At 38.6% G+C, this 23,156-nt stretch overlaps 3 protein-coding genes across 4 annotated transcripts in view; 1 reads left to right on the top strand and 2 right to left on the bottom strand.

Annotated features, from left to right (window-relative positions):
• The window catches only part of hacl1 (2-hydroxyacyl-CoA lyase 1), a 63,342-nt gene extending 51,977 nt beyond the window's left edge, over positions 1-11,365 (bottom strand). The window contains exons 1-3 of one of the 2 annotated variants that reach the window (XM_028818210.2): positions 11,180-11,365; positions 2,950-3,054; positions 1,983-2,023 (exon numbers count right to left, since the gene is read on the bottom strand). In XM_028818210.2, coding sequence (XP_028674043.1) covers positions 1,983-2,023; positions 2,950-3,054; positions 11,180-11,236 — 203 coding nt within the window. In that variant the 5' untranslated portion in view covers positions 11,237-11,365. The remainder of the gene's footprint in view (positions 1-1,982; positions 2,024-2,949; positions 3,055-11,179) is intronic. The other variant, XM_051935909.1, reaches the window with a different exon arrangement.
• A 51-nt stretch (positions 11,366-11,416) lies between these two features.
• Positions 11,417-23,156, top strand: part of btd (biotinidase) — a 32,029-nt gene continuing 20,289 nt past the window's right edge. Inside the window, exon 1 of the mRNA XM_028818211.2 lies at positions 11,417-11,674. The gene's annotated coding sequence lies outside the window, so the exon portion shown is untranslated. The remainder of the gene's footprint in view (positions 11,675-23,156) is intronic.
• Positions 17,808-23,152, bottom strand: LOC114664197 (uncharacterized protein C2orf66). The gene is made up of 3 exons (XM_051935914.1): positions 23,063-23,152; positions 22,706-22,829; positions 17,808-18,323 (listed from the first exon to the last, which is right to left on the bottom strand). Exons 2-3 carry the CDS (start codon positions 22,826-22,828, stop codon positions 18,165-18,167), a joined length of 282 nt encoding a protein of 93 aa, XP_051791874.1. The 5' UTR covers position 22,829; positions 23,063-23,152; the 3' UTR covers positions 17,808-18,164.

The following is a 23,156-nucleotide window of genomic DNA, read 5'->3' as shown; positions in this document are numbered from 1 at the left end:
TAATGTGTGTAAATGAGAGGGAGGTCAGTGGAATGGTGAGGATGCATGGAGTAGAGTTGGTGAAGGTGGACGAGTTTAAATACTTGGGATCAACAGTACAGAGTAATGGGGATTGTGGAAGAGAGGTGAAAAAGAGTGCAGGCAGGGTGGAATGGGTGGAGAAGAGTGTCAGGAGTAATTTGTGACAGATGGGTATCAGGAAGAGTGAAAGGGAAGGTCTACAGGACAGGTAGTGAGACCAGCTATGTTATATGGGTTGGAGACGGTGGCACTGACCAGAAAGCAGGAGACAGAGCTGGAGGTAGCAGAGGTAAAGATGCTAAGATTCGCACTGGGTGTGATGAGGATGGATAGGATTAGAAATGAGTACATTAGAGGGTCAGCTCAAGTTGGACGGTTGGGAGACAAAGTCGGAGTGGCAAGATTGTGTTGGTTCAGACATGTGCAGAGGAGAGATGCTGGGTATATTGGGAGAAGGATGCTAAGGATAGAGCTGCCAGGCAAGGGTAAAAGAGGAAGGCCTAAGTGAAGGTTTATGGATGTGGTGAGAGAGGACATGCAGGTGATGGGTGTAACAAAACAAGAGGCAGAGGACAGAAAGATATGGAAGAAGATGATCCGCTGTGGCAACCCCTAACGGGAGCAGCCAAAAGAAGAAGAACAAGATAATGAGATCAGATGTTATCTTCAAGTTTTCAACTTACTAGAAAGAATGGCCCAGCATGATAATAAGCAGCATTTCCAGTCTTATTTACCATTAACTCCTGCAAAGTTGGGTGTTTACAAGAGTCTATGTAAACAGGTCAGTTAATATCAAGGGGCAGAAAGCTAAATGTCAAGAAAAGGTGTCTTGGACTATATTACCTCTTTATAAATGCCTCACTGTGACAAAAAATTATTTTTTTTTTGCAATTTTTATGTGTATTTGAGAAGCGTACTTGTTTGTTCTAATATTTCTTGAGGTTCTGTAAAAAAGAAATTTTCCCATTGGAACAAATAAAGTACTATCTAGCTCAGGGGTGTGTAAAGTCATTCCTGGAGGGCCGCAGTGGCTGCAGGTTTTTGTTCCAACCCAATTGCTTAATAAGAAGCACTAATTGCTCTAGAAACACTTCTGCTTCATTTTAGTTATCTCCCTCGTTAAGATTTTGAACCCTTATTGCTTATTTAAGTCTTAAACAGCTGCATTCTTGGTTTGTAATTGCTCCTTATTAGCAATAAGATGCAAATGACAAAAGAAACCAGCAGTTATCCATTTTGCTTGTTACCCTTTACGCCTGTGTGTATTTATCAGGCACTATTTGGTTTAATTAAATACTTGGAAGGAAAGAGAAGAGAAGAAAGTGAAGAATTGAGAATTACCCATCCGTTTTACACTTCAAAATATTTGGATGATATCTTTAGAATGGAAAAAAAAAATCTAGGATTTGAGAATGACTTGACATAGCAGAGTTAAAGCACTAACAAGCCATGAAATGTAATTATTGGCAAGGATTGTTTTCTAATTAAACAACTGGGTTGGAACAAAAACCCGCGGCCACTGCGGCCCTCCAGGAATGACTTTGCACACCCCTGATCTAGCTATTACTTAAAATTTATCCAACAGATGGCAGCAAAGACCATAAAATGAATGCATTTAATGGCCGTCATTAATTTCCCTCATAGCACAGCATCAAATACCAGCTGGCACTCTCATTTAATTAAAAAAAAAAAAACCCTGCAGAAGATGTCCTGTGTATTGTATGTACTGTGTATTGGATTATGTACTGCTGGATAAGGATTTTGACCTATCAGAAGAAAGTGACAATGAGGGTGCTGATGGAAAAATAATATATCATGTATAGTGTGTTCATACAGTTATTAGTTGCATGTTTTGACAGAGTTCAACTACTGCAACTGAACACCAGAACAGACTGCTTGACTATATGGCCCATAACTGTAAACACACAAAAAAAAATCTCTCCTTATGAAGGTATCCATACCTTCCAGTTAGAAAGCCAACTGCTGATGCAGCATAACATGCCTATGTTGGGAAAGAATAAAAACAAAAAGAGTAGTAAGGAAATACAAGAATGGTAAAAATAAAATGTTCACTACAAAAAAGCACTTATTTTCAGATGATTAGATTTTTTTTTATAAAAGTCCATCTAAAATAAGGAGAAAGAGTACATTACATGGATTACACTGGTAGTAAAACTAAACGTACTTTGGCAGCACATAAAAAAAAAGGCAAACAGAGGAAATTAATAAGACAAATATGAGGGGAAGTCAAGATAATAGTAGAAAATGAAACAAACCTTAACAAAACTGATAATGTCATTCTCAACGTAGTCTCCACCCTGCTCAATGCACTTATGCCACTTGCCTGGAAGTACCAGGATTCCAGCAGAATAAAGGGTTTTATCTTGTCTTCGCAACCACTCGTGCACCACTTTCTTCACATCATTATTATCTGTCTTGAATCGACGACCACCCAGAGGTTTTTTTTTAGCGGCCCAAAAAAATCTGGTGGATAAGGAGGATGTGGCAATACCTCAAACTTCAGTTTCTCCAGACAAGCCTTGGTATTCTTTGCAGTATGTGGGAGGCCATTGTCTTGAAGCAAAAGGGCTCCTTGAGACAGCAGTCCCCACCGCTTGGATCAAATAGCAGGCTTCACATTGGTCTCCAGCAAGTCACAGTAACTTGCACTAGTGACTGTAGTATTCCTCAGTATGTAGTGTTTGACAATAACGTGGGTGCACGAGTGGTTGTGAGGGCAAGACAAAACCTTTTAATCTGCTGGAATCCAGGTACTTCCAGGCAGGTGGTGCCAGTGCATTGAGAAGGGTGGAGACTACATTGAGAAATGACATTATCACCACAATAGTTCCTCCTCTCCTGTCATCACATTACTGTCAGGGCAAAGAGCTGTAAGCTGCTGTAGGTATACTAAAAAAGATCACTTACCGCTTGTTCATTTCTCATTCCAATATATTTAATTCCAGCTGCTTGTGCAGCCATTGCAATTTCTATTACAGGAACTCCAACGATGCCAAATATGTATTTAACATTCTAACAAGACATAAGAGCATGCCAAAAAGTTAATAACTGTTAAAGATTTTATTTTTTCAAACCCCTACATCGCATAGAACATCAAAAACTGCTTTTAAGCAGGCTTATTAACCACTATCACTCAAATGATCTCTTAAAGAACACACATACTGCATGTCAATGATTTATTAGTCTTTAAATATAAACATCCAAAAGACAAACCAGTCTCAAAATGCAGATGTTTTGCTTTTATTTCAAAAGATTTCCTTGTTTGTCAATTTCAACATGAAAAATATCCCTTGTTTCTAAATAAGGTGCATCTTAGATTTACCAAATGTTTTATTCACAGCTGATCGTCATTTCAAACAAACGTGTTATATTTGTGCCTAAGAAAGTTAGAAATGATAATATGAACTGAGTAATGTGTCCTTTTGCCTTTGAATTTCTACAAAACAAAATGGTTTTAAAGTCATGAAGCATTTTCCTGACAAGGTTTTATACAATAAGCAGATTTTTTTAATTGAAGAAGCACATATCAAAACACCAAAGAAACATCTCCACATAGCCATCCTTTTAAGTAACATCACACAAAAAAGAAAAAATCTAAGACTAATGGTCTTATCATCTAATTTCTATCATTGAAGATATAATAGACAACTTTGACAGTGGATCATGGGAATTGCACAAACACTACAAGATACAAGCGATTTGTGTTTGGACATTGTTGAATAGCTTCTATCAAACATAACCTGCACCTTTTGATCAGCCTGAAGGCATTTCTCTTTACTGAGCTGCTTCAAATCTTTGAGCAATTAAAAAAAATCTGACAATTTTATCTCATACCACAACTTTTTAAACCAACTTTATGCTAACACTTTGACTTGGTCTCCAGGTGAATATAAAGTATGCAAACAAATGCAATGGCTCACTCAAATGGCTCACTCTATGACAACAGTAGCTCCTTGAATCTGTGTTGGAATGTCTTTTTATTCCTCATTTCTATGCAATGTGCCATCTTGCAAAATGTTGGTTAATAAAAATGCTAATTGCATAAACTGGAATATCACTGCTTTCGATGTACTTAACTGGTTTTGATGTAATGGTATATTCTGGATTGATGGACAGTATTTTAGATTAGATTATATAAACTTTATTAATTCCAAGAGAAAAGCCAAGCAAAATGACACCTTTTATTGGCTAACTAGAAAGATTACAATATGCAAGCTTTCGAGGCAACTCAGGCCCCTTCTTCAGGCAAGATACATCTTGCCTGAAGAAGGGGCCTGAGTTGCCTCGAAAGCTTGCATATTGTAATCTTTCTAGTTAGCCAATAAAAGGTGTCATTTTGCTTGGCTTTTCTCTACATTCATAATGGCTAACACGGTACAACACCCTAGTACTACATAATTCCAAGAGGAAATTTAGATACATATGCGACAGGCCAAACTAGATTTTAAAATTTAATTTTGCCTGTGACATATAAAACAGCAGAAACATAAAACAAAGATACAGATTAACAGAACAAATAAAACAATCGATCAATAAATGTATGTAATTGCAAAATGACCTTAAGTATCATCTTTTTGTGTGGAATGTCAGGAGGAAGCAATGAATTGTCTAAAATAGCAGCAGGCAGAAAAGACCCCTTCTTAGTTCACCATGCTGGAATGGGCATGTTGCTAAAAGTGTTCCAATAGTGCCCCCCAGGACAGGATGGAGGGGGTTGTTCTAAAATTGCCACAATTCCTTTTTCTACAACAAGTTCCAGTGTGTCCAGGGTTAATCCTGTGATGGAGCAAGGTTTCTTGATAAGTTTTTCAGGACTGATGGAACATTTCTAGCAGTTTGCTGCTCACATCAAAAGACCTGATGGCACATCAGCATTCCTCAAATATGGTTGATGTATTTGACTAGGGATGGTCCTTTAAGAAAAATACCACTGTGCAGGCCTGCCACAATAGCATCTCCTGGACATATCATAAGGTGATCAATCTGCCGATATCAAACAGCAGATTAGATATCAATAATGATGGAGTCCTACTCCAAAAAAGAAACCTGTATGTGTGTGTGTGTGCGGTCACCTTGTGCAAATTCAAATAGTGCCACATATTCTCAATTACACTGAAATCAGGGCTTTAACTACACCTCTGTAAAACATTCACCATTTTGCACTTGAGCCGCCCCAAGTTTACTTTGGCCTTATGTTTGGTAGTTTCAGTTTTTTAGTACACTGAAACACGTTATGCTGGAGTATTTGTTTGTGCTTTTCATCGTCCATTTTTTCCTTCTATTTTCAGCAAATGGCCTCAAATGATGAAAACCAACCCAGCAGCATAAGGTTGTCATCACTGTACTTTACTGAAAGTATTTTTTAGAAGCAAACAGTGTAACATTTGCACCAAACGTTATCTATTTGAACTTTGCCCAGAAATTTGAATCTTGGCCTCATCTGACCACAAAACGTTTCCCCTGCACTGCAATTTGGACAAACCAACAATAATATGGATCTTTTTAAGTAATGTCTTTTTTTGTGGAGATTTTACTCAAAAAAGTTATTAATTTACTGGTGGAGGCAAATGTTTATGATGGCTGTGCCCCTTAGGTAGTAATTGTCCTCATTTATTTTTCTAACACAGAACAATACCATATTAAAAATCTAATTATGTATCTTTTACAATAAAAATGCAACCAAAAGATTTATTATTCATGGAGTCACAGTGGGGCAATGGTAGTGCTGCTACCTCGCAACAAGGAGACCAGGGTTTACATCCCAGTTGCTCCTTGAGTTGAATTTGCATGTTCTCCTACGGTCCTCAGGGGTTTCCTCCAGGAGCTCTGGTTTCTTCCCATAGTCTAAAGACATGCAGATTAGGGGCCCTGGCTTTCCTAAATTGGCCCAAATATGTGTGTCGGTTTGTTGATCCTCCAATGGTCTGTTGCCCTGCCAGGTGTTGTTGCTGCTTTGCGCCCATTACTTGCTGGGATAGGCTCCAGTTTGCCCATGACCCTGCTTATGAAAAGCATGTTTGAAAATAAACGGATAGATTAGTTATTTAGTAAAATTAGAGGATTGGTCAATTGGTCAAGGGTCCGAATACTGTAACAGTATTGTCAAGTTGAATCAACCAGGGATGAGTCACCCATAGTATGAGCTGCCATTCTATTATGAAAATGAGAAACTTCAGACCAAGCAGCTGAGGGTCCTTTAAAAACAGTCAGCCAGCAATGTAGCAAACAGTATTCCATCTAATTAGACAATGGTGAGCAGTTCTTTTAAGGATCGCGATCAACCTAAGAGAGCCACATAAAGAGCAAAGGATCCATTTTGGCACTCCGCGCCAACATTGGTGTCAGCTGTGGGATGAAAAGCAGACATAATATCCAATTTTAGCAAATTTTTCCAAAGTTGGAAGCAGCTGATAGGGACAGCAATTTCAAAAGAAGAGCTACATAACAGTATTGACAAGCTGCATCAAACTGGTGATGAATCATCAATAGCATGAGCCGGCATTTGATCACTGAAATAAGCAGCTTCAAAGCTCGTTTCAGAGGTACCTATGTAAACAGCCAGCCTTACAAACAGAATTCCATCTAGTGCGGCCATGTATTAGGGGCCTAGTCTATGTGCGTCCACTTTCATTCCTCCTCTCATCAATAAATGAAAGATTAAATTCATTCAAACTTTTTATGTAGTTCTTAAATGCTTATGTAATATATAAATATTGAGCAAGGCCATTTCTGGGCATAGGCGGTTTAGGCAAGCGCCTGGGGCATCCTCTAGTGGTCAGGGTGCATTACTGCAGCCCCATACTGAGATTCCTATCTTTATTTATTTTGTTTAGAAAAAATTGTCTGGACCAGGGGGGTATTTTTCGTACGTGGATTAGTCGTTTAGCCGGATGTAATTGTTGACGATTTGGCCTGATCCTGGATCTGTCGGTTTTTCGAAACTCTTGCAGGAAGTGTTGTCATAGCAACACATCCTAATCCGCAAACCTGCTCGGAGCAGGTTTGTTCTACGTACACAAGGATTAGTTTACACACATGATCAGTGACGGTGCGTGGAAGTCATCCAGTCAGGGCTTCGCCGTTCATGAATGAGCGACCAATTGATATCGGTGCGCAAATTATAAGAAGAGAATTTCATATAGAGAGGGTTTTGCACGATCGGCAAGATCCTTTATTGCTCCCGGAGGAAATTCTTTTCGAAAGATACCGCTTTAGCTGAGGGGGAATATTGTACCTCAAAGATTTATTAGCACCTTATATTCGAAGTCAAACTAGGCGAAGTCGGGCTCTCACAACCACAAAGACAGTAGGCATTGCTTTGAGGTTTTTTACAAGTGGCACTTTTTTATATACTGTAGGCGATGCGGAAAATCTAACTAAAAGTGCAGTTTGCCAGGCAATTCGTAAAATCTGTTTGGCTCTGAAATATTTCCTTCGGGTTTTCATAGTGTTTCCTGGACACCTGTGTGTGCAGACAATAAAAGAGGCATTTCATGCCATTGCAGGTAGGTAATACACAGGCTAAAACACCCACAGTTCCATAAAGAATCTCACAATCAGCCTAACATTTTCATTACCAGGATTTCCAAATGTGATTGGGGCACATGGGACTGATCACAGTGGAGTTTAATCAAACATTATTTGGAAAATGTACCTCTCATCCTGATGAATAATTAGACACAGTGTCTTCATCAAATATTTGACCTTCGTCAATATCTCATTGGTCAGACACAGGTTCAAGGGATATGACATTCCCTGCAACTGACCCAACAAAAAAAGAGGGCTATAAGGAACCTACCTATGGCACACATGGAGGACAAATATATGCAATGACCATCCTTTACCTGAAATGAAGTGACCACTGCATCCTGCCACTGGTTCTGAGGAGGAGCTTCCCCCTGGAATGCCCTCAGAAACAGGGCGATGGGCATTTTGCTGGAGAGCCAACTCTTCTGCAGAGGTTAGATGTGGACCGCGTGGACCTCCACCTGTTTTTTGCTTGTCTGCCTTCTTATTAGCTTTAAAATTAATGTTTTTTATATTATATATGATTCTTTGTGTCAACAATTCTTTAAATAGTTATATACCAATATTTACCAGTTTGAAGTATATTCTTGTACTTCACTTTAACCTGTTCCCATTTTCTCCTTGTGCTCACGTTTGATCTGGAATTATGACATATTAAATAATAATTAATCTGACACATAGGAAATGAAACGCTGCATTCAGTAAGTACAATGCACAGTACTTCGCGTTTAATTTGTCGGCCACTTTTTGCCAGCCGTCTTTTCTGGTCTGGGCTGCTTTTGCAGTGTTACCCCTTGTGCATATTAAATCTTGAAATTTTTCATGTCCTTCGAATAAAAGGTCTTGCGCCGCGTGTGTGAAAAAAAAAATGCGGCCGTTCTTTCGTCATTTTGTTACAGCCTATCAAAGACTTGCTGATCATGTTTTCTAGATATATATGGGCTTTTCAATCAGCGCGGGTGCGCGCATTCATCTCAGATGATTAGATCCAGCTAGACTAATCAAACACACGACTGCGTTTGAAAAACCGACCTATCCTGGATGAGTGTCACCGGCATTAACTTATCAAAGATGAGGCACCTGATCTCGGATGATTTAAGCGACATACGAAAAATACCCCCAGACTGGAACGCAATGAAATGTTTGTGTTGTGTGCCTCAGCAGCGCCTGCACTCTCTGCACTACACCCAGCACAATCTGTTGCCCAGAAACGGCCCTGGGTGACACAACATTTTTTTTTTAAACAATTAAGACCTATGAACACTCAGACTCAAAGTGAAAGTCCGATTATATTTTTTTATATTTTCACATACTTGAGATGTTTGGTCTTAACATCTGACAACCTACACAGTCCAACAACAACACGAACAACAACAATGATGCCAATAATTATAGTCCTCAAACTGTGGCATAGAAGAGACTTACATGGCGAAATAAAATTAAACGATCAAAACTGCAACAGGACTGTAGTTCTTGAGTGAATTGCTAAAAGCAGTTGTAACCCAAACTATAACTGTCTCCCAAATTGAAATACATTAAAACTTGTAAAACTTTGCAAACATTGTCCTCTGTTGCTCACCACCATTTGTGAGATTTGCTCTGGGCATGCTAAAGCAGATGTGTGTTTTTTTTGGATAGGCATATTGCATTATTTGAGGAAAATAGGAATCCTTACCAACAATTCCTATTTAAAGAAAATCACTATATTCTCAGTTTCACTGAATGTTGTCATTATGCTTAGTTTTCAATTTATTTTATTAATTTAAATGACATGTATATGTTATGGTAAGGGCGGCACGGTAGCGCAGTGGGTAGTGCTGCTGCCTCGCAGTTGGGAGACCTGGGGACCCGGGTTCGCCTCCCGGGTCCTCCCTGCGTGGAGTTTGCATGTTCTCCCCGTGTCTGCGTGGGTTTCCTCCGGGCACTCCGGTTTCCTCCCACAGTCCAAAGACATGCAGGTTAGGTGGATTGGTGATTCTAAATTGGCCCTAGTGTGTGCTTGGTGTGTGGGTGTGTTTGTGTGTGTCCTGCGGTGGGTTGGCACCCTGCCCGGGAATGGTTCCTGCCTTGTGCCCTGTGTTGGCTGGGATTGGCTCCGGCAGACCCCCGTGACCCTGTGTTCGGATTCAGCAGGTTGGAAAATGGATGGATGGATGGATGGATGTTATGGTAATTTCTCAGCTAAAAAATGTTTATATGCAGAATGTCCACATCATCGAAAAGCACAAGTTTAGATGGTGGTTTAAATAGATAACTACAGAAATCAAACTGTAGTTGCAGCAAAAATTCAAGTGCTTGTAATTTTTTTTAGAGAAATGTTAAAGCAGGCGGCATGGTGGCGCAGTGGGTAGCACTGCTGCCTTGCAGTTGGGAGATCTGGGGACCTGGGTTCGCCTCCCGGGTCCTCCCTGCGTGGAGTTTGCATGTTCTCCCCGTGTCTGCGTGGGTTTCCTCCGGGCGCTCTGGTTTCCTCCCACAGTCCAAAGACATGCAGGTTAGGTGGATTGGTGATTCTAAATTGGCCCTAGTGTGTGCTTGGTGTGTGGGTGTGTTTGTGTGTGTCCTGCGGTGCGTTGGCACCCTGCCCGGGAATGGTTCCTGCCTTGTGCCCTGTGTTGGCTGGGATTGGCTCCAGCAGACCCCCCGTGACCCTGTGTTCGGATTCAGCGGGTTGGAAAATGGATGGATGGATGGATGTTAAAGCAATATAGACTACTGATACTGCCATGTTCCTATTTATTTTATGAAACTGTACCCCTCAAGAGTGTATTTTTCTGAGATGGTGAACAGACATTGCTATAATTCAGCATTTTCAAATTTTTAATTTGAGGTCCTAAATGCTGTCCTCTCCTGTCTCCTGGTCTCAATTTACAGGTCTGGCAGTGATGATTCCTCTCAAAGCAAAGAGGGTGGTGGGGGGCGCATTTACAATTTCGCCTAGGGCATCAAAAATCCCAGAACCGTTTCTGATGTAGAGCATATTTCAGGAATGCTGAAGGGAGATGAAATGGTGCTCTTTACAGTCAATGACGTACTGTACATATAGCATGGCAGTGCAGGTTGACAATCATTTACTATCTTACCCCTTAACCTTCCAAGTTTACTTATAATACAATGTCAGACTGATTATTTATGAACTGAACGTTCACCCACCTACACGATTGAACTACTCCATGTGTACTTCGTGTACAAATAGTAAAGAATTACCCCGTGACTGCCTAAGGATTTAAAACACATGCATACAGTAAGAACAAACTGAATTGCATTAGAGCAGGAACTGGCGGAATATTTTAAAAGTTACTAATAATGATAAATTTCAAACATTCGTGACAATTGTAAACATTAATGATAAAGCCTGGGATTTGTTTTCAGTTGACCGGTAAACTTCTGCCCCGATTTTATTTGGAGCAACAATATACTTCTTCCCTACTGAAAATAACGAATTGACAAGATTGGTTCCCTCCACAGCACCATGAATTGAAAATCAAAACTTCTGGAACAAGTGGCTTTTTTTTAAGGTTAAAGGGATATATGTCGAGAAAACATACAATGAATTATGAATCACAGAGAAGTGTACATTGCTTTGAACTATGAAAAAGTGTATACTCACTTGCGTGCGCAGAGCTTCTGCCAAAAGCTGAGCACCCGAAAGTTCTTCGTCATCCATTTCTGCTGAATTAATTTTAAGGGAGTAAAATTAAGATAGAGCGAGATACAAAACTGAAGGCTGACGCGTTTTATGCCACTGTTAGACTGCCGATAACCGTCTTGTGACTTGGTGTTGGTGATGATTGAAAGCTGACTGAGCCACTCAGGATGGAATATTAAGGAGAAGGGGCGGGTTCTTATGAAGAGTGCGTCGGACTTTGAAACACAGAATATAAAATACCACAGTTAAGAGTGGCAGTTTCTTTTTCCTCGAAATAAGGATAACGTATTAATCTTCTTCTAGCTTCATAATATAACATTTAAAAATATTTAGATGTTATTCTTCGCAGACACGACGTAGATTGAGCCGCTTTTTCACAGTCAGAAGCACCTGTGTTGTATTCCTGGAGTGTTCGGGTCCTGTTTGTGTTCCAACATTTTCAAAAGGCATCTCTAGGTAACGCAGTTTCCTTGTTCAGAATAAAGTCTGGATTAATTGAATGCTTGGGTTTCCGTGTGTCGAGTTATGGAGTCTCGTTAAGTTGGTTTTGGTGGCGGAATGCCCTTCGGTTCTTTGGCCGGTGTAATGCCAAATACAGAACCGTTTCACAAAAAGCATGGGGATTTGTTTGCTTAATTAGTTTTTGTTCAAGTGGTTGTTTATTGTTTAATATCTTTGCATTCTGTAGTAGTATGAAAATACCAGGTTCATCAGATCCATGCTGGGTGCGTAGAATGACTACGACTATACCAAATTACAATACAGTATCACAGTTAATGGCCATTTAACAGGTAAGGAATGACTGACAGGGCGCGGACGTGTAGGTAAGACTGTCCATGAGGGGACAGGAGTTTCCAGATTCATAAAACATTCACAAACGTAACCCATCCTGGAACTCTAGGCTTTATCACCCAGACCTTTTTTTAAATTTTTTATTTTAATGGAATTCTTCATCCAATAGTGATAGATATCTATCTTGCATACTAATGTGCTTTCGGAAAAAAACCGAAATCTCCTGTTTTCAAGGAGAACAGAGAACACAAACTTCTGAGAGAATGGGCGTCAATGGAGGCCAACGCTGGACAGCAACAAACAGTATCAAAACATCCACGAAGAAAATTTCCCGTTTCTTGTGTCACATATTCCACACCTCAAGTCATCCAGGCGTATGCTTACAATGTGCGCATACAAATACTTATGGAAAATCAGCAGTGCTCGAACAGGAAACGCCTTCTTCTTAACCCTCCGGTTGTTTTACAGGCTGCCATTTGCCGAATAAACAACCGTATTCTTTCCTGGATTCCTTGCTATGGACTTTTCTTCACAAAAGCTATTTTTTCCCCAGTGTCATTAAAATGCGTTGTAAATCATCCTGATAGACGTCCGTTGTCTATAAGTATCCTCATAATACTGTATCACTAAAATTACTGAACGATTTTCATTATTCGTTTAATTTAAATTAATTTCTGACGTTCATTCCTAAACGTTTTGCAAGGCATTATAATATTTCTCCCATCCCATGTATTATATACAATTCCTGTGTCAATGTTTTACAAAATAACATAAATAATGATTAAATCCATAATGTCCTAACTGAAGTCTGTTATCACCTCCCCTTGATTGGCTATTAAATTTAATTGTATTATTAACTGTTGGTTTTAACTGATATAAGCTCCTTCCCTTATTACCATATTGCCATACTACTTGCCACTCATTTATAATTCATTTTATAATCACATTTTTAATGTCATTTTTTTCCCCAAAGGTAATTCAAAATCTATTAGTTCTTTATTCAGTGCCTTTCATTTCAATTTATCAGTAATCTCATTACCCAGGATACTTTTATTTCCTAATGCCTTATTCATATATAGTCCTCTTGTGTTGTACTTTTAAAATCAAATCTTACATATCTTCCAAATGCCCAGACTCTGATGGTAGTAAGGATTATAATGTATGTTAAAATTTTTTTTTTTTTTTAGAAAGTTGCCAATTTAACGGTCACCCAATCAAAAGGTAAAGAAATTGAAACCATTTTAGGCTGAAAAACCTGATAATTCATTTGCCAATGCCAGTGCCACTCAATTTTTCAGCTCTTGTTCAGAAAGCGGACGCCACTTGTTTTTACGATTTGGCACCCTTACACTATTTTAAGATTAGGGACCCTGGTGGACCTGGCCTTACCCCCATGAACCTTAAGTTCAGGGTTTGTAGTAGGGGTAGACCAGTCTAAAACAAACAACACGAAGGAGTTGGTGTCCGCTTTCTGAACAAGACCCAGTTTTTCTTCGGATCCTTAGATTCATCTGTACAGGTGCTGGTTATAAAATTAGAATATCATGACAAAGTTGATTTATTTCAGTAATTCCATTCAAAAAGTGAAACTTGTATATTAGATTCATTCATTACACACAGACTGATGTATTTCAAATGTTTATTTCTTTTAATGTTGATGATTATAACTGACAACTAATGAAAGTCCCAAATTCAGTATCTCGGAAAATTAGAATATCAGTTAAGACCAATGCAAAAAAAGGATTTTTAGAAATGTTAGCCAACTGAAAGGTATGAAGATGAAAAGTATGAGCATGTACAGCACTCAATATTTAGTTGGGGCTCCTTTGGCCTGGATTACTGCAGCAATGCGGCGTGGCATGGAGTCGATCAGTCTGTGGCACTGCTCAGGTGTTATGAGAGCCCATGTTGCTCTGATAGTGGCCTTCAGCTCTTCTGAATTGTTGGGTCTGGCGTATTGCATCTTCCTCTTCACAATACCCCATAGATTTTCTATTGGGTTAAGGTCAGGCGAGTTTGCTGGCCAATCAAGAACAGGGATACCATGGACCTTAAACCAGGTACTGGTAGCTTTGGCACTGTGTGCAGGTGCCAGGTCCTGTTGGAAAATGAAATCTGCATCTCCATAAAGTTCATCAGCAGCAGGAAGCATGAAGTGCTCTAAAACTTCCTGGTAGACGGCTGCATTGACCTTGGACCTCAGAAAACACAATGGACCAACACCAGCAGATGACATGGCACCCCAAACCATCACTGACTGTGGAAACTTTACACTGGACCTCACGCAACGTGGATTCTGTGCCTCTCCTCTCTTCCTCCAGACTCTGGGACCTTGATTTCCAAAGGAAATGCAAAATGTACTTTCATCAGAGAACATAACTTTGGACCATTCAGCAGCAGTCCAAAGGCGAGACGCTTCTGACGCCGTCTCTTGTTCAAGAGTGGCTTGACACAAGGAATGCGACAGCTGAAACCCATGTCTTGCATACGTCTGTGAGTGGTGGTTCTTGAAGCACTGACTCCAGCTGCAGTCCACTCTTTGTGAATCTCCCCCACATTTTTGAATGGGTTTTGTTTCACAATCCTCTCCAGGGTGCGGTTATCCCTATTGCTTGTACACTTTTTTCTACCACATCTTGTCCTTCCCTTCGCCTCTCTATTAACGTGCTTGGACACAGAGCTCTGTGAACAGCCAGCCTCTTTAGCAAGGACCTTTTGTGTCTTGCCCTCCTTGTGCAAGGTGTCAATGGTCGTCATTTGGACAACTGTCAAGTCAGCAGCCTTCCCCATGATTGTGTAGCCTACAGAACTAGACTGAGAGACCATTTAAAGGCTTTTGCAGGTGTTTTGAGTTAATTAGCTGATTAGAGTGTGGCACCAGGTGTCTTCAATATTGAACCTTTTCACAATATTCTAATTTTCCGAGATACTGAATTTGGGACTTTCATTAGTTGTCAGTTATAATCATCAAAATTAAAAGAAATAAACATTTGAAATACATCAGTCTGTGTGTAATGAATGAATCTAATATACAAGTTTCACTTTTTGAATGGAATTACTGAAATAAATCAACTTTGTCATGATATTCTAATTTTATGACCAGCACCTGTATCTTTCTCTCTACTTCTCTCTCTCTCTCTCTCTCTATCTATCTATATCTATATATATATATATAAATATACACACACATATATCTATAAAATCCAATGTCTGTCTGTCTGTTGTCTGTCCGCATTTCACGAGAGAACTACTTAACGGATTTAGATCTGTTTTTTTTCTGTAATTTGCTTGAACATCCCAGTTGATTTTGCAACTTCTCTTATCCTGCTAAGTATTATAGTTTGGTTACGGCAGCAATTTATTCGTGCGAATCCAAGACAGAGGCTGCAGGCCGAGGGGAGGGGGAGGCGGGACCATCCTCACTCACACGCCAGCCTCCATTGGAGTCACTCTGCCTCTCACCACGTGTTGGAGCATACCCTGCCTCCGCTTAGTTCATGATACCTGTTTGTTTATTGATTTTTAAAGTTTGTCCTGTTTCACTACTATGCGGGCGATGCGGCGGGAGAGAGCTAGTATTTGAATATAATACTTATATTGCCTTTTCAGGTAAGGGTGATCGCTTGGATTGCAGCAATTACAGGGGGATAACACTGTTCTCTGTGCCTGGTAAGGTCCTTGCTAGGGTCCTCCTCAGTAGGATTTGTGATCACTTGCTCACCTACCAGCAACCGGAACAGTCTGGTTTTACGCCCAAGAAGTCTACCATCGACTGCATCCTGGCACTGAGTGTTCTCATGGATCGCAAACGCGAATATCGGCAGAGTCTTGCAGCCTTTGTCAATTTTCGTAAAGCAGTGTGTCTGTCTGCGGAGAGAAAGTCGACCTCGGCAGCAACATTCATGTCTCTGGTGACTCTTCCTATGAAGTTAGTAACGCATTGGGAGAGTATGGGGGGTTAGTCATGCAATTGGATGAAGGTCCAAGTCTTTAGAGTCCTGGTGCTTCCTGTTTTGCTATATGGTTGCGAGGCATGGACACTGTCCAGTTGCTTGAGATGAAGACTGGACACCTTTGGTACTGTGTCTTTTCAGAGAGTCCTAGGGTGCTGCTGGTTTGACTGTGTGGAACGAGTGGCTGCTCATGGAGTCCCGAATGAGGCACATTACCTACATTGTGAGGGAGCGTCAGTTATGGCAATATGGCCATGTGGTACTATTCCCTGGGGTTGCCAACCAGGATCCCGAGCTGTTTCATTGTGTGGTGGGTGCAGCAACGTGGCCCAAATAAATACCATGGTGACCTTACTGAAATTATGTAGTGTGTTATTGAATATTGCTTTAATCCTAGATTTGATCCCAATGATATCACTCGATTCCCATAAGACTGCTGTTTAATCTTCCCATACTGATATTCCAAACAGTCTTTCAAAATTCAATGCGAGAAACCCACAGACAGAAATGTGTTCCAATAGGAGTGGACATCTGAATTAAAGACAAGGCTCTTGACCAAAAAATGAGGGAGTCTTCAGTTCAATAGATGCCTGTTCTGTCAGAAACTTTGTTATCACTATTATAGCATGAGATTTTTTTTCCTCAGCCATAACTACAAATCAAATGGGGTAAGTAATAATATAGTAATTATTTTAAGTATACAGCATGTGACTAATTCTTTTTAGCTGGTTTAAAAAGTGGAAGCATGCATGGCTGGACAAAGTATAAATGGAAACTATGAAACATTAAAAATAATTATACACAGTTAAAAAGTAGGGCAATATTAAAAGACAATGTACTTACCACCTCCTTAGGATCTTGCATATTTTTTGGAATATATTGGATTATTTTCTGCTGCCTTGTTATGCACTTATTATTTTTTGCCTGTTGCTGTTACAAGCCATACTTTGTTTTAAATAAGAACAGTTTTATGTTTTGTGTATCTTGTATATGTTCAATTCCGGAAGGTCCTAGGCCTCCAAAACATTTTTATTATACAAACTTTGTAATTAAAATAAGGGCATTAAATTATGTAACTCTGTAAAAGAGTAATAATTATTTAATGTGTTTTGGGATTTGGGAAGCTCAGAGTTAGCTGCAAGAGCATATCTGCTTGATGGTGCGGAGTGCAAGTGATAAGCAATAAAGCAAAATTAAAGTGGCTACATCTAATGATAAATTGATCAAATGTAGTAGGTGTACGACTGAACATTAAACTGAGCCCTTAAAGTGGCAGGATCATTGAAATTCCTGTTTCTGAATATAGAGGAGAGGAGAGGAGATTTCAATGTTTCTTTCCTTTATTATTATTATTTAAGCCATATTAACCATAAAAGGTTTGCCACCGTTTTTGTTTTAATGATCTTGTATAGCTAGTAGGTGAAATACTACTATGTGGCTATGAGGTTGCCATTTGTTAGTTTGTTGATTCTGATATCTTTCATCTTTGCTGAACGCTCCACTAAATAATCCCACGATAGGACTGCTATCTCACTTTCCATTGTAATATTTATCCTCTAATGTTGGATAATGTAAACCCTTTATGACCCTTTTAGGTCCGGACTTTAACAGTTGCCATACTTGCCTAGTGCTACCTCTGCAGCAGCCTCCTTGTAAACGTTGATTTCTATCTTCAGTCAGAAATGAATGACAGGCAAGCTCCTTGAGTGCCTGAAAACATTTTTACTTTGTTCTCCTAAGCATTCTGTAGATGGCGATATTTACACATTTATTTATATAAATTTACCAGATCCAAAGACATCTTTCAGGTTCAAGGTGATTACAAATTATACAGTTGGCTTTATTGTTTCCTATTAATATTCAAAATAGATAAGCTCAGTAACACTTACTGAAAGATATTTATTGTTATTTTTAGAAAGTATATGTTTCAGGTCATCATAGTATTGCAAAGTTTGTATGATGCAAGAATGAAATAGAATCTTACATTGTGCTATAGTTGAAATATATTAGTAATTTTTAAATGTGTCTGCATCAGCTTTGTTTACAAAACCAGAATGGAATGATTTGAATATTGCTTTAAGAAAACACATTTTAAATAGTTTACAGGGTTGACAGAGAACTGCAAAAATGTTCATTGTACAGGAAGAAGTAAACAAATTGGTAAAGAATAAAAATGTTCTTTAAACTAGCACGAAGATGCTTCAAACATCAAAAGCATTGTTGCTTTCCAGGTCTTGTTGATAAATGTCAAAGTTGGATTTGGTTTTGCTTCCCAGGTTACCTGTAAGTTTTCCCTTTTTGCCCAAGTTGACCAGATTCATACCTCTTCCATTTAAGTAGGACTGGAGAATTTTGATAAACTAGAAAAAGAGGAAAACAAATATGTATTTATACAGTAAGTACAGTAGCAGATTAGCTCAATCACAATGTGCAAATCCAAGTCCTACAGTTGGACATATTCCAAAGCCACTTACACATCACAGAGGGGCTAAAAGCTGACCCCACAGCAGTGTCTAGAGGTGAGCTAGAGGGAACACCACATGGCTGCAGCACATCTGTGATTGAGATTTTCTGTGGGTTTTAGGGTAGCAATTTTATTTTTATGTACTCTTTGCAGACTTTGTTTAATACTACTCAATGCAGTTGTTCATTTCTATAATTCAGGGGTCCTCAATCACAGTCCTGGAGGGCCGCAGTGGCTGCAGGTTTTTGCTCCAACCCAGTTGCTTAATAAGAAGCACTTATTGGTCAAGTAACACTTCAGCTTCACTTTAGTCGTCTTGCTCGTTAAGATTTTGAACCCTTATTGCTTATTTTAATCTTAAACAGCTGTACTCTTGGTTTTTAATTGCTCCTATTTAGCAATAGCATGCATTTGACAAGAGAGAGCAGCATTTCTCCAATTAGCTTTTTACCATTTACATCTGTGTGTATTTATTGCACACTATTTGGTTTAATTAAATACTTCGAAGGAAAGTGAAGAAAAAAAAGTGAAGGACGAGAATTAGCCTTCAAATCATTTGGAGGACATCCTTAGAAAGGGGAAGAAAATCTAGGATATGAGAATTACCTGACATTGCAGAGTTAAAGCACTAACAAGCCATGAAATTAAATTATTGGTAAGAACTGCTTTCTAATTATGTGACCGGGTTAGAACAAAAACCTGCAGCCACTGTGGCCCTCCAGGACTGTGATTGAGGACCCCTGCTATAATAGAGCACTATCAGATTTTGATTGACCGGAACTGACCCAATGATACTGCATATTACAATCAATTCCCTTCAGGTCACCCATTGCATGGCCGCACTCGGGTCCTAACCTGGCATTCTGTGTTGGTTTGTCATGTGGTGGGTGCAGCAATGCGCTGTATCAGCGCGTGCTTCATACCTCCTCCTCCTCTTCCTCCCTTCAGGTTACAATACCCATAGAATACTATGTGTGAAAACGTTTGTGTATTGAAACTGTTTTATTAGCACGTTACCCCACACTGGTACATGACTTCAAATATAATCACATTCTGAATAAACCTGGAATTTGCATTTACTTCCCATGTCTGAGTGTAGTTTTCTTTCACCTCCAAACAATATGCATATTTGGTTAATTAGCATCTATAATTGGCTATGCATGAGTGCCATTTACTCTAACATACCTCCTGAGCTAATTTTGAAGTGATAGGGAGCCTGAAACTGCCCCGACAACATCAGGTATAAGTCAGGAACCAACACTGCTAGGGGTACTAGTCTGTTATTTAACAGACTTGATTATTAACCTACTCTGCACATATCTGGAATCTGAGAAGAAAACTGGAGTCCCCAGGGAAAGCCCTATGGAGAAACCTAAAGGCTGTACAAATTATATACTGTATAAAACGGAATTTAACTTTGTTCTTTGGAGCTATAAAGCAGCATCTCTTACCATTGTGCTGCTGTACCACACTGAAATAAATATGTAAAATACACAGAATTTATTCCTGATATTACTCCAAACCCTAATTAGTTCCAGTTACTAACGTTAGATATTCAAGGGCAAAAATTGCAGCTGCTCGTGGTGCTCCCAGACAAATTGGAAGTGGAATCAAAATCAACACAGGTCTCAAAGCATCTGAAGTCTGTGCAAGGATAATGTTTTATTTATGTCTTTTTCTTAGTACCCCCTTGAATTGATAGTTATGTAGTACCACTTTAACCAGTTCTGATGTTCTCAGTGGAGCCAGACGAGAGTCAAGCTACCCTGGAAAATAAAGTGTCCGCTCTCGATGTAGCTAAATTTGTCAGAACCAATGGACAATAAAATATTTAAGACTTTATATAAAAAAAAAAAAAAAAAAATCAATGATTTTAACCATGTGTCTTTGTCTCTCTGTGCAGGAAATGGAAACTAAAATAGAATATTTGGTTAGGATGAAAAACAGTTAAATGTATATTATAATTGACTTGAGAGTTGCTGTTGTTTAAAGTGAAAAATCCATCCATCCATCCATTATCCAGCCTGCTATATCCTAACTACAGGGTCACGGGGGTCTGCTGGAGTCAATCCTAGCCAACACAGGGCGCAAGGCAGGAAACAAACCCTGGGCAGGGGGCCAGCCCACCGCAGAAAGTGAAAAATACACCAAAAAATATCCACACAAGCTATAAAGTATGCTTAGAGGTCTTCCTATTAAGCATCTGCTGGTCTTTTTAAAGCAGATCTACATGTACTGAACAATTTGAAATGTTTTGAAAGAAAGCAAGAGAGGGATTATGACATAATAACGAAGTATAACTTCTCAAAGACATAAAAGTTTACTTCAGTCTATTGTGTTTATGACTCCTGGCAAAATGAAGCCTTTCATTGGCTAACTAAAAAGATTACAATATGCAAGCTGTCGAGGCAACTCGGGCCCGTTCTTCAGGCAAGATGACTTCTCATTACATCCATAATGGCTAACACGGTACAACACCCTAGTACTACTGACTCCTGGCAATTAAATCAAAATGAGTTTCTGGTTAGGAAAACAGCGTTTTTCAATTAATAATTTGTTAATATTTAAATTAATCATCCCTTTCAGTCTGACTAAATTCTAAATGCTATTTTGCTTACCAGGCTCAAATACACTACCTTGATAAAACTGTTTAAATGTGCCTTCTCATTGTCATTTTGATCAGTTTTCATTAAAGTAAGTTATAAAACAAAAGTAAAAAGGTTTAGTTTTACCAGTAGTAGAAGTACTTTGTTCACCCTATTATAGCTGTAGCTACTTCTTTAAATGAACGTTTTACTGCCTGCAGTAGTTGAGAAAAATGCCTTTTGTAATTAAGGGTAAAAATTACTGAAGCATGAACTAATGAATACGTTTACATCTTTCTGCAGTGGCTTACACTACTGTACAAGTAATCTTTTTACTTTGCTTGTTTGTGATGCTTCATAAATGCTCAAAATCAATTAATTCTTAAAAATTAACTTTTGCATATTACTCAACTATACCTGAACCCATCCTCCAAATTCTGAGTCCTTTATACCAACAGTACATATTCTGATTCTTGTGTAGCCTATTGTTGTTTTAAGCTCTCTGTCAACTTCCATGTACTATTAGGTCACCCTTACCATGTTGAATCTTCTAAGTTTGTATCATGTGTTGTATAATCTTGTATTTTGTCTGTTATGTTCAATTGTACATTTGTTTGCTTTGTAAAGTTCCTTCAGCTGGCATACCCTTTGAATTATGAAATATAACTCCTGAGTGATTTGATTATGTATACACAATTTAAATTAAGGTTACATATACATTGTCTTCAAAAACAGTGATGCCAGAGCAAGGCTAATGTGATTTCCAGTTTACTTACAAACAAATGAGGAGCTCATGTTTCAGTGTGCACAGCTAAGCATGTTAATGACAAGAAGTTAGAATCACAGGGCTGCTTCCAGCTTTACTGATTTGTGATGCGCCTCTGTGAACGTTAAGCCAGTCAAGATCATAGTAATGCTCAAATGTAAGCTTGTATTGTATACACTGAGAGATTCATTTGATTTGCATACATACAACTGAGTGCTGACTCACAATGTGTTGTGGACACTAAACGCTGTAAGATGTTTTTATATTGAGATTTTTCTTTTCAAGAAAGCTCCTGTTTAAAAATGTTTATTTTGTGAGTGCATTACATTTACATTTTAAATAGAAAATATTGATGGAAAATAATGGAAGGTAAGTTTTAGCACTTTTTATATTATACTTGCGTAACCGATTTCAGGTGTTATATGAGATGCTGTGGATCATGTGCAAGATCAAGTATTCAAAATATCTTTTCCAGAGATGTCTCATTTAGTAATGTCTGAACACGCCTGTATATTAGATGTTAAAACATTTTTATTCTGTTTTTTTTTTTTTGGTATTAATGTCCCAAAAATCACCACAGTACTGTACAGTTATTTACTAAATGGTGTGATTGGTAAAATTATTTATTTATACAAAGTAGCAGATGATAAATCAGAGAGTTTGATTAGTGCTGTTTATAAAATGTATTTAGTGATGCTGATTCATTGTAAAGGACTAGGACATTCTTCATTATGTTCTGTAATATTAATATTGCAGGAACTCATTAAATGTTCATGTACCTCCAAGGTAATTTTACTTCAAATAAACTGAAGTTTAACTTTTAATTTTCCCCTTTCCTCAAGAACATTTAATCTCTAGTAATCTGCCAGCTAAGATACATTCTTTAAATTTCCCCTTGTGTTTAAAGTCATAACAAAAGTTACTTACCAGATTTCGATTTTGAGGATTTCTCAGAGATTTCCATTCTTCCTCACTGGAATCAAATTCAGAAGTCACACAAGAACAAAGCAGCATGGTCACTATAAGTGTCACAAAGTAAACATTGTTCATCCTGTTTATAAAAGAACAACAAATTTCATTTATATAATACACAGTTTTTATTGTAAGAAAGTTTGCAACACTGTATGTTTAAATTTATATTGTATCAGCCTTATAATAAAGAAGAAATTAGATTTATTATACTTTTAATAAAAGAGAAGTTTCACAATATTGCAATGTAAAAAATGTAAAATGTAAAAAAAGAAATCCCTACACATGAATACTAGTTATATACAAACGTATTACCTGCCGTTAATTCTGGATATTTCTTAGAAGAAATCAAAATGTGAAAACAGTCAGCATAAAATAATATTCTGCCTTCTTTTGTGAGTGCGTTTTT

The sequence above is a fragment of the Erpetoichthys calabaricus genome, chromosome 13, assembly GCF_900747795.2.
Source record: "Erpetoichthys calabaricus chromosome 13, fErpCal1.3, whole genome shotgun sequence".
Classification (NCBI taxonomy): Eukaryota; Metazoa; Chordata; class Cladistia; order Polypteriformes; family Polypteridae; genus Erpetoichthys; species Erpetoichthys calabaricus.
This window is presented reverse-complemented; position numbering and strand designations above follow the sequence as displayed.

Coding starts and splice junctions, on each gene's coding strand:
- LOC114664197 (XM_051935914.1), bottom strand. CDS start 22,828: ATGAACAATGTTTACTTTGTGACACTTATAGTGACCATGCTGCTTTGT. Junction 18,324..22,705: donor ATCCTCAAAATCGAAATCTG/GTAAGTAACTTT, acceptor CTCTTTTTCTAG/TTTATCAAAATTCTCCAGTC.